General features: G+C 45.8%; 1 protein-coding gene across 1 annotated transcript; it reads left to right on the top strand.

Annotated features, from left to right (window-relative positions):
• The first annotated feature begins 1189 nt into the window (after positions 1-1189).
• Positions 1190-5299, top strand: LOC149388437 (uncharacterized). Its single transcript, XM_089622431.1, has one exon. It carries the CDS (start codon positions 1190-1192, stop codon positions 5297-5299), a length of 4110 nt encoding a protein of 1369 aa, XP_089478557.1.
• The last annotated feature ends 7623 nt before the right edge of the window (positions 5300-12922 follow it).

Raw genomic sequence — 12922 nt, 5'->3', positions numbered from 1 at the left:
TCAATGGGGCTCACCAGCCGGGCGCCTCAAATCCTTCACCGGCGGCGATGGAGGTGGACGCGCAGAACAGTAGACCGAGGAAGACGGCGGAGGAAGATCTGCGAAGCCACCACGGCGCCAAAACTGCTAGGATCTCCGATTCCGAGCCCAAGGAAACTGACGAGGAGTACCGGAGTGGTTCGGCTGGGAACCTCGGGACCGGAAAAAATGGCGCAGACCTGGAGAGAGACCATCGGACCGAGAAGCCTGGCAACGGACCGTTGGGAGGTGGGGCTGATCTCCAAAAAGGGAAAAAGCAAACCTGCTGCTCATCAGCTGAGGAGGGTTCTCGCCCGAAATTGGGGGTCTTCGCCAAAACTGGTATTCTGGTGCACTGTTCTGGGTCTGACAAACGAAAGGAAGGTGAGGGGGTGACTCTCGGCGTGGGGCGCGAGGAAGAGGGTCTTACCTCTGAGGCTGGGAAAAGTTCTGTACCTGACAAGGTTTTTGAGAGCCCTTTAAGGAAAGATGAAGCTGACTTTACCTTTTGCCCTAGCACTTCCCCTACTTATGTTGGGAAAGAGGCAGCTGACGTGAAGTCCCCTACTAAGATGGGCTCATCTTCTCTGACTTATTCTCTGATGGGCCCTACTACCAGGATGGGCCAACTCCCTCCCTCTGCTGAGATGTTGGGCCAGGGAGATATTTTAAAGCCCAAAAGCAATACAGACTCCCATTTTCATGAGGGCCCATTAACGCTGAGTTCTACTGTGGCCAAGAGAAAGACCACTACTTCCAGGAAGCGCGCGCTGGGAAATAACACGACGACGCCCGACAAGTTGAGGGCTCACGAGTCCGGGCTCGGGCTGATAATCAACGGCGAAGGAGGGCCCGGGAAGAGGAAAATTAATGAGCGTGTTAGAGTGGGGAACGTGAAAAAGATGGCCCGCATGTTCGAAGGCGATGGCGGGAACCCGCACGCAGGCAATGACACCCCCTTGGGTCCAAAGAGCGTGCAGAGCCCATCCCGCGTGTACCAGGTTAGTACTTCTTCCTCCTCTTTATTACCGAGTGATTCTGGGGAGGTTATTTTGTTTGGATACTCGGAGTTAGATGTTGGCACCTTAGGAGCTTCTGCGTTGGCGGATCCGACTGAGGATGGTTCTTTTGAGAGAGCGGCGCCCCTCGTGGACGAGGGCCGCCGAACACAATGATTGGCGTTATCTGGAACGTCCAAGGGTTAGGGAACCCTGGGACGAAGAAGGCCCTCCGCTCTCATGTTGTTGATTATAAGCCGGATTTTCTCTTCCTTTCGGAGACTAGGCTTAGGAAAGATATGGCAGAGAGGGTGAGAGTTCTTCTAGGTTTTGAGAGTTGTTTGACGGTTGAGTGTCTTGGTAGGAGCGGAGGCTTAATGCTACTCTGGAAAAAGCCGGTGAAGTTTCTACTTCGGACAATGTCGAGATATCACATCGAGGGTAATTTGGTTGGGAGTGATGGGATTTCTTGGAGGTTTGTGGGGATTTATGGGGATCCTGTGGCCTCGCAGAGGAAACACACGTGGGACTTGCTTCGACGGCTCCGTGCTAACCATGTGGGGCCCTGGCTGGTGGGTGGAGATATGAACGAGGTGGTTTCGAATTCGGAGATAAGAGGGGGCCGTGACAGAGGCCCTGGCCAACTCGCGGCCTTTCGTGAGATGGTTGTGGATTGTGAGATTCAGGATCTTGGGTTTGAGGGCGACATGATGACGTGGCGTAGAGGTCGGATCGAGGAACGTCTGGATAGATGCCTTGCCAGCCAGGAGTGGCGGGACCTCTTTCCACTGGCAAGTGTTCACCACTTGCGGTTTTGGAATTCGGACCATAGACCCCTCCTGCTGAGTACGAGAGGCTTTAGACGAGCGCACCGGGCTAGGAGACCTGAGAGGTTCTTCTTTGAGGAGGCCTGGTGTGGGGAGCCCGAGTGTGACGAGGTGGTTCGCCGAATTTGGGAGAAGGGCAGAGAAAACGCCACGGGGCAAGACTTGTTGACCTCGATTGGTCAGTGCAGAGATGAGCTGTTTCGCTGGGGTATTAGGAAGAATCGGGGGATGAAAGACCGGATCGAGAAACAGAAGGAGATTGTTGACTTAGTGGGCAGATCTGGACCGGATTTTTGTATGGAAACCTTCCGTCGTGAGGAGAGACAGCTGGATGCCTTGTTGGAAAAAGAAGAACAGTTTTGGAGACAAAGGAGCAGAGCTTCCCGGATGAAGTGTGGAGATAAAAATACGAAGTTTTTTCACCGTAAGGCCACCACGAGACGCAAGAGAAACAGAATCAGTGGACTGTTCGACGAGGGAGAGGTTTGGAGAAGTAGCGGGCCGGAAATAGAGGGTGTGATCTCCAGGTATTTTGAGAATATCTTCACTTCTGCGGGGCCGTCTCAGCAAGATATCAGGGCTGTGGTTGAGGGTATCCAACCTAGGATTTCGGAAGAGATGAATTCTGAGCTTGAGCGGCCGTTCGTTTTGGCTGACGTGAAGAATGCGCTTTTCTCGATGGACCCTATCAAGGCCCCGGGAAAAGATGGCTTCCCGGCGATCTTCTATCAGAGGTACTGGGATGTGGTAGGAGAGTCTGTGTCGGAAACATGTCTTGGAATCCTTAATGAGGGAAAAAGTGTGGGGAGCATTAACGATACAGTCATCACGCTTATCCCGAAGGTTGAGGATCCGCGGAGGGTGAGTGAGTTTCGGCCTATTAGTCTGTGTAACGTCGTCTACAAGATTGTCGCTAAGTGCCTGGTGAACCGCCTCAAAGGCACTATGCACGTGGCTATATCAGAGAATCAGAGTGCGTTTGTGGGGGGTAGGCTTATCTTCGACAACGTCATGGTGGGCTTTGAGGCGCTACACACGATGAAGAGAGGCAGGTTTGGGAACGGTAGATGGGCCTCCCTTAAGCTAGACATGGCTAAGGCTTACGATCGGGTTGAATGGGCCTACTTAGAGGCGGTGATGCTGAGACTGGGGTATAGTGACGAGTGGGTGGAAAAAGTGATGAGATGTGTTTCCTCGGTCAGTTTTGCCTTTAATATTAATGGGACCACTCGGGGCCATGTGATTCCGCACCGAGGTCTTCGTCAAGGCGACCCCCTTTCTCCTTTCCTTTTTCTCTTCTGTTCAGAGGGACTTTCGAGTCTCTTCAGAGCGGGAGAACGGGCGGGTGGAATCAGTGGGGTCAAGTTTGGAAATCTCCGAGTGTCTCACCTCTTGTTTGCCGATGATAGCCTGATGTTCTTTAGAGCGTGCCCGGAGGAGTGCAAGATAGTGGCAGAGATCTTACGTTTATACTCAGGGGCGTCGGGCCAGCTAGTCAATTTTCAGAAATCCGATGTTTGTTTCGGGAGAGATGTTGAGTTGGAAGAAGGGGAGCTTCTAGCTGAGACCCTAGGTGTTCAGAGGACGGGTTGCCATAAGCGCTACTTGGGCCTCCCTGCTTTCTCTGGTCGTAAAAAGAAAGAACTCTTCGAGTATGTGAGAGAGCGCATCTGGGATAAGATCAAGGGATGGAACGGTCTTTTTTTCTCACAAGCTGGCAGAGAGGTGCTTATTAAGTCCATTCTTCAGGCCATCCCGAGTTACGTGGCCTCCTGTCTTAAGCTTCCGAAGGCCCTGGTTTCCGAGATCCACTCGGCTATTGCTAGATTTTGGTGGGGCAACTGCAACGGAGCCAAAAAGACCCACTGGTGTGCTTGGGAGGTCCTCGTTAAGAACAAGACGGATGGGGGTATGGGCTTTCGAGACTTGGAAAAGTTCAACCAAGCTCTTATTGCTAAAAACGTGTGGAGATTCCTTAGACGGCCTGACAGTCTGGTGGGCAAGGTCTTCAGAGAGAGTTACTATCCACACGGGGACATCTTGACTGGTCATTGCGGATCGAACAGCTCTTTCATGTGGCGTAGCCTAGTTTGGGGAAGGGAGATCATCCTGGCTGGCACGAGATGGAACATTGGGGATGGCGAATCAGTCATGGTTATGGGTGATAAGTGGATCCCTAGGCCTAGATCCTTCACGTGGCTCGATCCCCCTCTGATTCCCCCCGATATGAGAGTTGCGGAGCTGATGAGGTTAGACGGTGATTGGGACGACATGCTCATTCGGGCCATGTTTACTGAGGAAGACGCCAGAGCTATCCTGAGCATCCCTTGCGGGGGTGAGGGGATCCCGGACAGACGACGTTGGCACTACACAGAGGATGGAGAGTACACGGTCAAGAGTGGGTATCGAGTGGCTATGGAGGCCATCCATGGAGCCAGTACGTCCGATCGGTCCCTGATGGAGGAATGGTGGAGGAAATTCTGGAAACTTAAAGTCCCACCTAAAGTGAAGCTCTTCATTTGGAGAGTGTGCAAGGGCCGGATCCCGACTTGCACCGTGCTTCTCAGGATGAGAATTATCACTGACGACCGTTGCCCTGTCTGTTCGGGAATGGCTGAGACGGCTCATCATGCTCTCTGGGGCTGTAAGTGGAGTAGGAAAGTTTGGAAAGAAGCGGGCTTCGGTGGGATCCTCCCACCGCACGGGGAGGGCGAGGCTTTTGACAACATTTTCAGAGCGGCTGATTCCCTTGAGGTGAGTAAATTTGAATTCTATATCACTATCATCTGGGAATTGTGGAACCACAGGAACAATATCGTCTCGGGGAAAAGAGCTTGGAGCCAGACAGAGCTTGTTCAGTGGACGGGGAGCTTCCTCGAAGAGTTCAGAGACGCGAACAAGACTACTGCTCGGGGAGAAGAGAAGAGGACGACCAAGCCTAGATGGACCCCTCCGACGCAAGGAACAATCTCGGTGACTGTGGATGCTGCGCTAGATCGGGACCAGGGAGGGTTCGGTGTGGGGTGCATTGCTCGCGACCACACCGGAAAGGTGCTAGCCTCGCAAACGTTTTCCCAGGCTCGGGATTTTACCCCCCCCCCCCAACTTGCGGAGGCGGTTGCGGTCCTCCAACGCGTAGTTTTGGCCAGGAGCATCGGCGGGTCGAGGTTGGAGCTTCATTCGGATTGCTCGGAGGTGGTCAAGGCTGTGGCAGGGAGGGAGACCCCTACGATCGAGCTCGGGACGGTGTTGCATCACATCAAGAGAGAGGTAAACAATTTCATTGAGTTTAAAATTTTGCATATTCCTCGTCTTTGTAATATCGCGGCACACAACTTAGCCCGCTTTGCTGTTACTCATAGTTCGAATTCGAGATGGATGGGGCTTGTCCCTCCGTGCTCGGAAGAGGCTATTAGAGCCGATGACAGAGAACTTCAATCCCACATGTCGGGATAGTTTTGTCGTACTTGGTTTTCTGTGTTGGTTTCGTGGTTGTTTGTTTGTTCCTAATCTCTTGTAACCACAGTTTTCCTCCGCCATACGTGAGGGCTTATATGATATCTCCGTGGCACCGCCCACGTTTCCAAAAAAAAAATAAAGTCTTAACCTTTAACGAAATTGAAAAACATAACTTAAACCATGAAAAATAAAACCTTGGGTTTGGCTTATTGAAAAACTGAAAGCAAAGTGGAAGTCTTTTATTCTCGAAAACGGTAACCATAACCCAACCCTCTCGCTATCGCCGCCGCTGATCCACCCTCATCACTTGTTCATATGTTGTTTACCTACAACACGGACGTTTATGTTGGAATCGATCTAGGGTTTGAGAAAAAGTTTAACGCTTCGTTAAGCGGCGGAATTTTAAAAAATTTCTTTTTAAGTAAAACTAGTTTTTACTAACCTAGACAAGAGCATGTACATGTAAATAAAAACTAATATGAGCTAGAAGTTTACTAACCTTTCTTGAAGCTTGAACTTTGAAGAAGATTGTGGAAAGTTTGCAACGCTCGTCTCCCCTCGCAGCACGTCTCTCTTTCTTTCCTCGGCACCTCGAGCAACCACGAAAGTTTCTATCACTAAATCACTCGAAAAGAAGGAATTAGTGAGTGGGCACTTTTAAACACTACGACTTAAGAACGAGTCTCGAAGTCGCAGAGCTAAACACTAGGTCGAGTGAGGACCTAGGCGCCAAGACAAGAAAAATCGAAAATATAAACTAGAGAGAGAGAGGAAGGGGCGGCCAAGTCTAGAGAGAGAAGCTCTCAATCTCTAAAACTTTGCATGAATGAAAAGTGAGGAATGGGGCTCCTATTTATAGGAGAGGTTTTACCTTCAATAAGGTACTTTCCTCTTCTATAGAATATCACATATTCATGAGCAAAAATCCCTTATTTCCCATTCCATGTTGGGCGCCCAAGGCTGCCTCCTAGAGGCTTGGATTTGTTTCCTTTTTTGTTCCTTGGCTTGCCCTTTTCTCACTTGGCCGAAATTCCTTGTGCATCTATATGCAAATTTGTTTCCTCTTTTTCTTTTGGCAAGTATCTAAATACATTTATGCACAAAATAATCTCTCTTTCCTCCTGGGTGGTGGGCGCCTATTTTAATGCTAGAAAGGCCTTCTAGAAGCTTTTCCACTTGTTCATGACAACATGAAAAAGGCCCATTAAGAATTTTCAATAAAATTCTTATGAAATGAAAATAATCCACAAGGCCCAATAAATCTTATTTTGGCCGAGTGAAACTTGTCATCAAATGAACTTGTCAAAAAATTTATTGACATTCATTTCATCCTTTGTCTCAAAAGACAAAAATACCCTTTTAACTATTTTCGTTCTTGTTTTGACTTAGCTTCCAGTTTAACTATTCCTATCGATGTGATTCGTGACAGTGACCTCATGGACCCAAATGAACAAAGCTTGAGCTAAACACTTGGACTCAAAAGTTCACAAACCTTTTCCAAGTTTAGCTTAATGCCAACTGACTCCACTAAAGAGCTGACACTGAAAATCTCTCGGTTCAAATGAATTTATTTTCTACTCAAGAATTCGACCTAATTATGATGAGCGGATCCACTGAATATTATCTATGTTTACCCTTCATGAATGTCATCAGCTAGTCGGGATTTACTAAATTACCATTTTACCCTTCTAGCTGTTATTTCCTCAACTCCTTTGTCGCTTGTGAATAAGTTAGAAACAATGTATTGACGAGGAGCTAACAAGTCACATTGTTTCATCCAAAAGAGTCAAGACTCAATTTGGACACTGGCCAGTTCATTTATTCACACTCCAAGGAACAAAGCATGAGGTGACATACATTGCATTTCAGCAATCTTGTACATGAATTCCATATCTATGAGAACTTCACAAAGTTACTCATGACAGACTCACAACTTAGTACTTCACCAATAGGCCTTGTTCGGAATCACATAGTGAGTCCGAACTTTGACTTTCTCAAATGAGAATACTAAGGTGTGAAATGGCATGTCTCATTTCAGGATTAAGGTAAGCATGATGCAATTCATACATAGTGACTTCGAGACATAAGAGGTTAAATGGTTTGTTCTTATCTTGTCTCTAGAAGTGCACTGGTCAATTCAGTACCTTCGGAAGATACCTAGAAGAACTATAGAGTTCCTAACTCTCAATGCCTCATAACCAGACATCATAGATTCTTCTAACAATCATACTGAGGTCAATAGTCCTTTGACCCTAAGATTGCGAATATATCGTTTTAAGCAAACTACGAAGAGTTTGTTCATGCAAATCTACATTTGTCTCTTCGTAAGTTGTTAAGTTTGTTTATGGACTAAAAGACTATGGTTTTATCATAAAGCTTCAGACAAGGAAGATTGAATGAACGTTTCAACTTTATTAATGAATGAATAGGCAATTACAAGCAAGAGTCTTCATGAGACTTTATTACATCAAATGTTCAAAATAAAGACTACAACTCTTCTTGTGGGCACTATTGACAACAAACTCCCACTTGACTCAAAGAAGGTGTGTGTAGTCCTTCATGCCTAATCCCTCACGATGTTGGTCGAAGACCTTGTTCGCTAGGGCCTTGGTGAATGGATCTGCCAAAGATCTACTTCACCTCCACGTCTCCGCGCTGCGCGATCTCTCGAATCAAATGTTATTTCCTCTCTATATGCTTAGAGCGCTTATGGCTTCGAGGTTCCTTTGAGTTAGCGACAGCCCCACTATTATCACAATAAAGGGTCATGGGCTCGTCGACGTTTGGAACAACTTCCAAATACTTAAGGAATTTTCTAAGCCATACAGCCTCTTTGGATGCTTCACAAGCAGCCACATATTCTGCTTCCATTGTGGAGTCAGCAATGCGAGATTGCTTAATACTCCTCCACACGACAGCTCCACCATTAAGGATGAACACAGATCCCGAAGTGGATTTCCTGGAATCCTTATCCGCTTGAAAATCGGAGTCGGTATATCCCGTCATAGTCAGGTCAGTACCTGAGTATGTAAGCATCAAGTTCCTAGTTCTTCGAAGATACTTAAGAACATGCTTAATAGCAATCCAGTGCTCGGGTCCAGGGTTGGATTGGAAACGACTAACTACGCCAACGGCGAAACATATATCAGGTCGGGTGCAAAGTATAGCATACATGAGGCTTCCTACGGCAGAGGCGTAAGGAATTTTCCTCATGTCTTCAATCTCTTGTGCAGTCTTGGGAGACTGGTCCTTAGAGAGTGAAACTCCATGCCTAAAGGGTGTTTGACCCCTCTTGCAGTCTTGCATCGAGAAGCGATCCATCACCTTCTCAATATAAGATGCTTGAGAGAGCGACAGGGTCCGGTTTTTCCTATCTCGAAAGATTTGGATTCCCAGAATGTATGCAGCTTCTCCTAGATCCTTCATATCGAATTGCTTTGCCAGCCAGACCTTAACCTCAGATAACTTACCCACGTCATTACCAATTAGTAGTATATCATCGACATATAGTACCAGAAACACAACTTTGCCTTCGTGTATTAACTTGTAAACACAAGGCTCATCTATTGACTGTTCAAAGCCGAAGCTCTTTACAGTTTCATCGAATCTAATATTCCATGACCTAGATGCTTGATTTAGTCCATGAATGGATTTAAGCAACTCACAAACCTTGGTCTCTTGACCTTTATCCACGAAACCGTCTGGTTGAGCCATGTAAATGCGCTCGTCAAGATTGCCATTCAGAAAGGCTGTCTTGACATCCATTTGCCAGATCTCATAGTCGAGAGCTGCAGCTATGGATAGGAGTATGCGGATGGATTTAAGCATCGCGACTGGCGAGAAGGTTTCTTCATAGTCAATCCCTTCTTGTTGGGTATAACCCTTTGCCACAAGTCGTACTTTGAACGTCTCGACGTTCCCATCAGGACCCCTTTTCTTCTTGTATATCCACTTACACCCTACGGGTTTAATCCCTTCAGGAAGGTCTACAAGTTTCCAGACTTTGTTTACATACATCGAGTGCATTTCAACTTTCATGGCGTCAAGCCAAAGGTTTGATTCAGAACAAGCCATCGCTTGGCTATAGGAAACAGGGTCATCCATGTCGGAGACGGCTACAAGAGAGTCTCCATAAGACATGTACCTGTCAGGCTTTTGAGTAGCCCTCCCACTACGTCTAAGTACTACTTGACGAGATTCTGATGAGTTAGGTTGTGTTTCAGTTGGGGTAAGAACAGTTCTTACAGATGAGGTAGAAGCTTCCTCACCCAACTTTTCTTCAAGCACAATTTTGCTTCTAGGTTTCGCATCCTTCATAAAGTCCTCCTCAAGGAAACGAGCATTCGTGCTAACGAAAGTCTTATCGTCCTCGGGACTATAGAAAGTAAAACCTTTGGTTTCCTTCGGATATCCTACAAACAGGCACAATTCTGACCTACTAGCCAACTTGCTAGTCTTTTGCCTCAGCACGTGTGCAGGGCAACCCCAAATTCGGATGCGGCCAAGATTCACTTTACGGCCAGTCCATCGTTCATAAGGAGTACCAGGAACCGTTTTGGACGGAACTTGGTTCAGAATGTAGGCGGCTGTTTCGAGGGCATATCCCCAAAAGGAAAGCGGGAGTGATGAGTAACTCATCATTGATCTAACCATCTCCATAAGAGTTCGGTTTCTTCTCTCTGACACTCCGTTTTGTTGAGGTGTGCCAGGTGCAGTAAGCTGAGAAGCGATACCTTCTTCTTTAAGAAAGTCATCGAACTCTCCAGACATATACTCACCACCTCGATCAGATCGAAGGGTTTTGATCACTTTGCCAGTTTGCTTTTCCACTAAAGCCCTAAAGACCTTAAATACGTTAAAGGTCTCGGATTTGTGTTTAAGCAAATAGACAAACCCATATCTTGAGTAATCATCAGTGAAGGTAACGAAGTATTCGTATCCTCCACGTCCCTGTTGGTTGAGCGGACCACATACATCAGAATGTATTAGTTCCAGCAACTCAGTGGCTCTTCGACCCTTATCGGAGAAAGGTCGCTTAGTCATTTTTCCTTCTATGCAGGATTCACAAGTAGGTAGTGAACCTATTGCAGAGGCTTGGAGTGGACCATCCCTCACAAGTCTCTTAATCCTATCTAGACTGATATGACCAAGTCTTAAGTGCCAGAGGTATGTTGATTTTGTTAGATCGGAGGATTCAGAACGTTTGATCCTCTTTGGCTCCCTAATTAGATCGTTATCTATTTCGGTGTCTAAAAGAGAAGGTTGAGTGGGATAGATGTAAAAAAGACCATTCTTCATACATGCATCAGTGACGAAAGAATTATCAGGAAACGAAATACGAATTCCATTCTTAATGAACTTTAAACAATAATCTTGCTCAAGAAGACGAGCAACGGATATTAAGTTCTTACCAAAGGTAGGAACAAAATAAACATTATTCAAGTTTATAGTGCGGTCTTCAAAAGACAATGTCACGGATCCCACAGCCTTCGCAGACACCAGGCTCCCATCACCCCATTTGAAACAGAACTCGCCTTCCTCTAAGCTTTTGGTTTTCTTGAAACCATTCAAGGAACAACAAATATGGTTAGTAGCAGCGGACTCAAGAATCCACGTTGATCAGCTACTAAGCATGCTTCGGTAACTAGTACAATACTATGTTCCTTTGCTTTGAGATAGGCGGGACAGTTCTCTCTATCGGCCTTGTGAGGTCTCTTCTTAGTTCCAGAGGCGGAGGCCTTTTGCTCAGTAGCATGTGCCTCTCCTTGATTCCTCTTTCTCTTATTGAGACCTACAGCAGTGTGAAGCTCCTTCATAAGCTCGGTAACAGTGTACTTTAGCTTTGTAATGGAGTAGTTCAGCATGAAGGTATCAAGAGATGCGGGGAGAGTTTGTAAGATCATATCTATGACATTCTTCCCATCAATCTCAGATCCTAGGATTTCCATTTTATTTAGATAACTAATGATCAGTATCATAAAGTTTCTAACAGGAGTCCTAGCCTTCACTCGACAGTTCATAAACTGTCGGACTGCTTGTAGTCTTGTTTGACGCCTTTGCCCTCCAAACATCTCAAGGAGATTGTAGAGCATGTCAGCGGCAGTCTCGATGTCACGGTGTTGCTCTTTCAGCACATTGTTCATAGATGCCAAGATATAGCACCTCACAATCTCATCGGATCGAAGCCAGGCCGCTAAGGCGTCATTGTCCTCTTGAGTTGAATCAGCATTCGTCAGAGGAGGATACGGGGTGGTGAGTACCCATTTGTGCTTGTTAACGGTAGGTATTATGTCGAGGTTACGTTTCGAATCTACGTAGTTTTCGTTTTCGAGTTTGATCGAGGAAAGAAAGATTGAGAGATGGTTGAGAGACATATTGCCTATATAAGTTGAAACAAGTTTATGATTAGTCTTTGGTTTAGGATTTAAGTTTCATTAAGACTTTTGTAAAATCCAAAGGTGTTATAAACCAAACGATAATTTACTCCCTCAAGAGAAGGCCGCAAAAAATCTCCTTTTATAAGTAAATGACACATCATTAATGCTAAGCCAAGATGTCAATACATCTATTTTGACTAGCCACCTTGTAAATTGGTTTGATCACTCACATCCTTTCGCAGAGCCTCAAGGGAGGATACTAGGGATTGAGCCTAAGCGTGCAACCAACCACTTAGTCCAAAAGATCAGCTTTGAAAAACAATCCCCCAAGGGGAGGCCTTGCCATCATTGCATCACTCTCGGACGTAGCTCATTGAGCAATGATCGAAGCAATAACGCCTTGGAGTACTCACATTTAAGTGAGGGTCGCAAGAGCGGCTCTTAGTCCCACGTTATTGCATCTTTCACTAGTGTTGGGGATCGCGGGTTACAAACAACAAATATAACCCTCCCACTTAGTTTTTGGAGTTGGTTCATCGACTCTTATAAGTTCGGAAACAAATTTCCTAGTTAGAGAGCGACAGACCGGACAACTAGAAGAGAATCCTAGATCGACATGTTCAGAGCAGTATTAGTGCATAAAGGCACAAGGGACATACTCGATCTTTTCCTATTTTCTATTTCGGGAAAGTGCGTGAGGGAAGTGTGAACTTCAACTCACTCGAACACTTGAAAGTTTGAGATTACACATCTTTTTATTTTTCGGCTTGTCTACAAGGAGACCTCCCACTCAAAATTTCAAGAGCATATAGATTTTGAACATATGTGATATAGATATATTTTTGAAAACATTTTGAAAACTTATTTGATTTGGATGACAAAATATTTTCAAGTTTGAAAGTGAAAACGGTTTTTCAAAATTCAAACTAGTTTTGTAAAAATTCAATTTCAATTAATCTTTCAAAAAATCAAAACTTTTAATCTTTACACATCATGTTTATAATCATATGAAAAACATTTTTGCTCAAGAAAATTTTCTCATTAGAGTTCTATAACTCATGGTAGTGGGGTTTGAAAATCCGGATTTCTAAAAAACTGGAGTTTCAGACAGCCGCGCACCTCGGAGTAAAATCGCCATATCTGGCGGCTCCGATGTCCTTATCAGCCGAAACCGGTGGCATTGGACAGAGGACAGACAGAGCTTTAATTTGATTCAAGAATCATTAAATTTCAATTTCTGAGC

The sequence above is a fragment of the Urtica dioica genome, chromosome 8 (genome assembly GCF_054948205.1).
Source record: "Urtica dioica subsp. dioica isolate 48M chromosome 8, U.dioica_male_clone48M_v1_H2, whole genome shotgun sequence".
In the NCBI taxonomy this organism is placed as follows: Eukaryota; Viridiplantae; Streptophyta; class Magnoliopsida; order Rosales; family Urticaceae; genus Urtica; species Urtica dioica.
The sequence above is the reverse complement of the archived record's forward strand: the minus strand, read 5'-3'. Positions and strand labels throughout refer to the sequence as shown.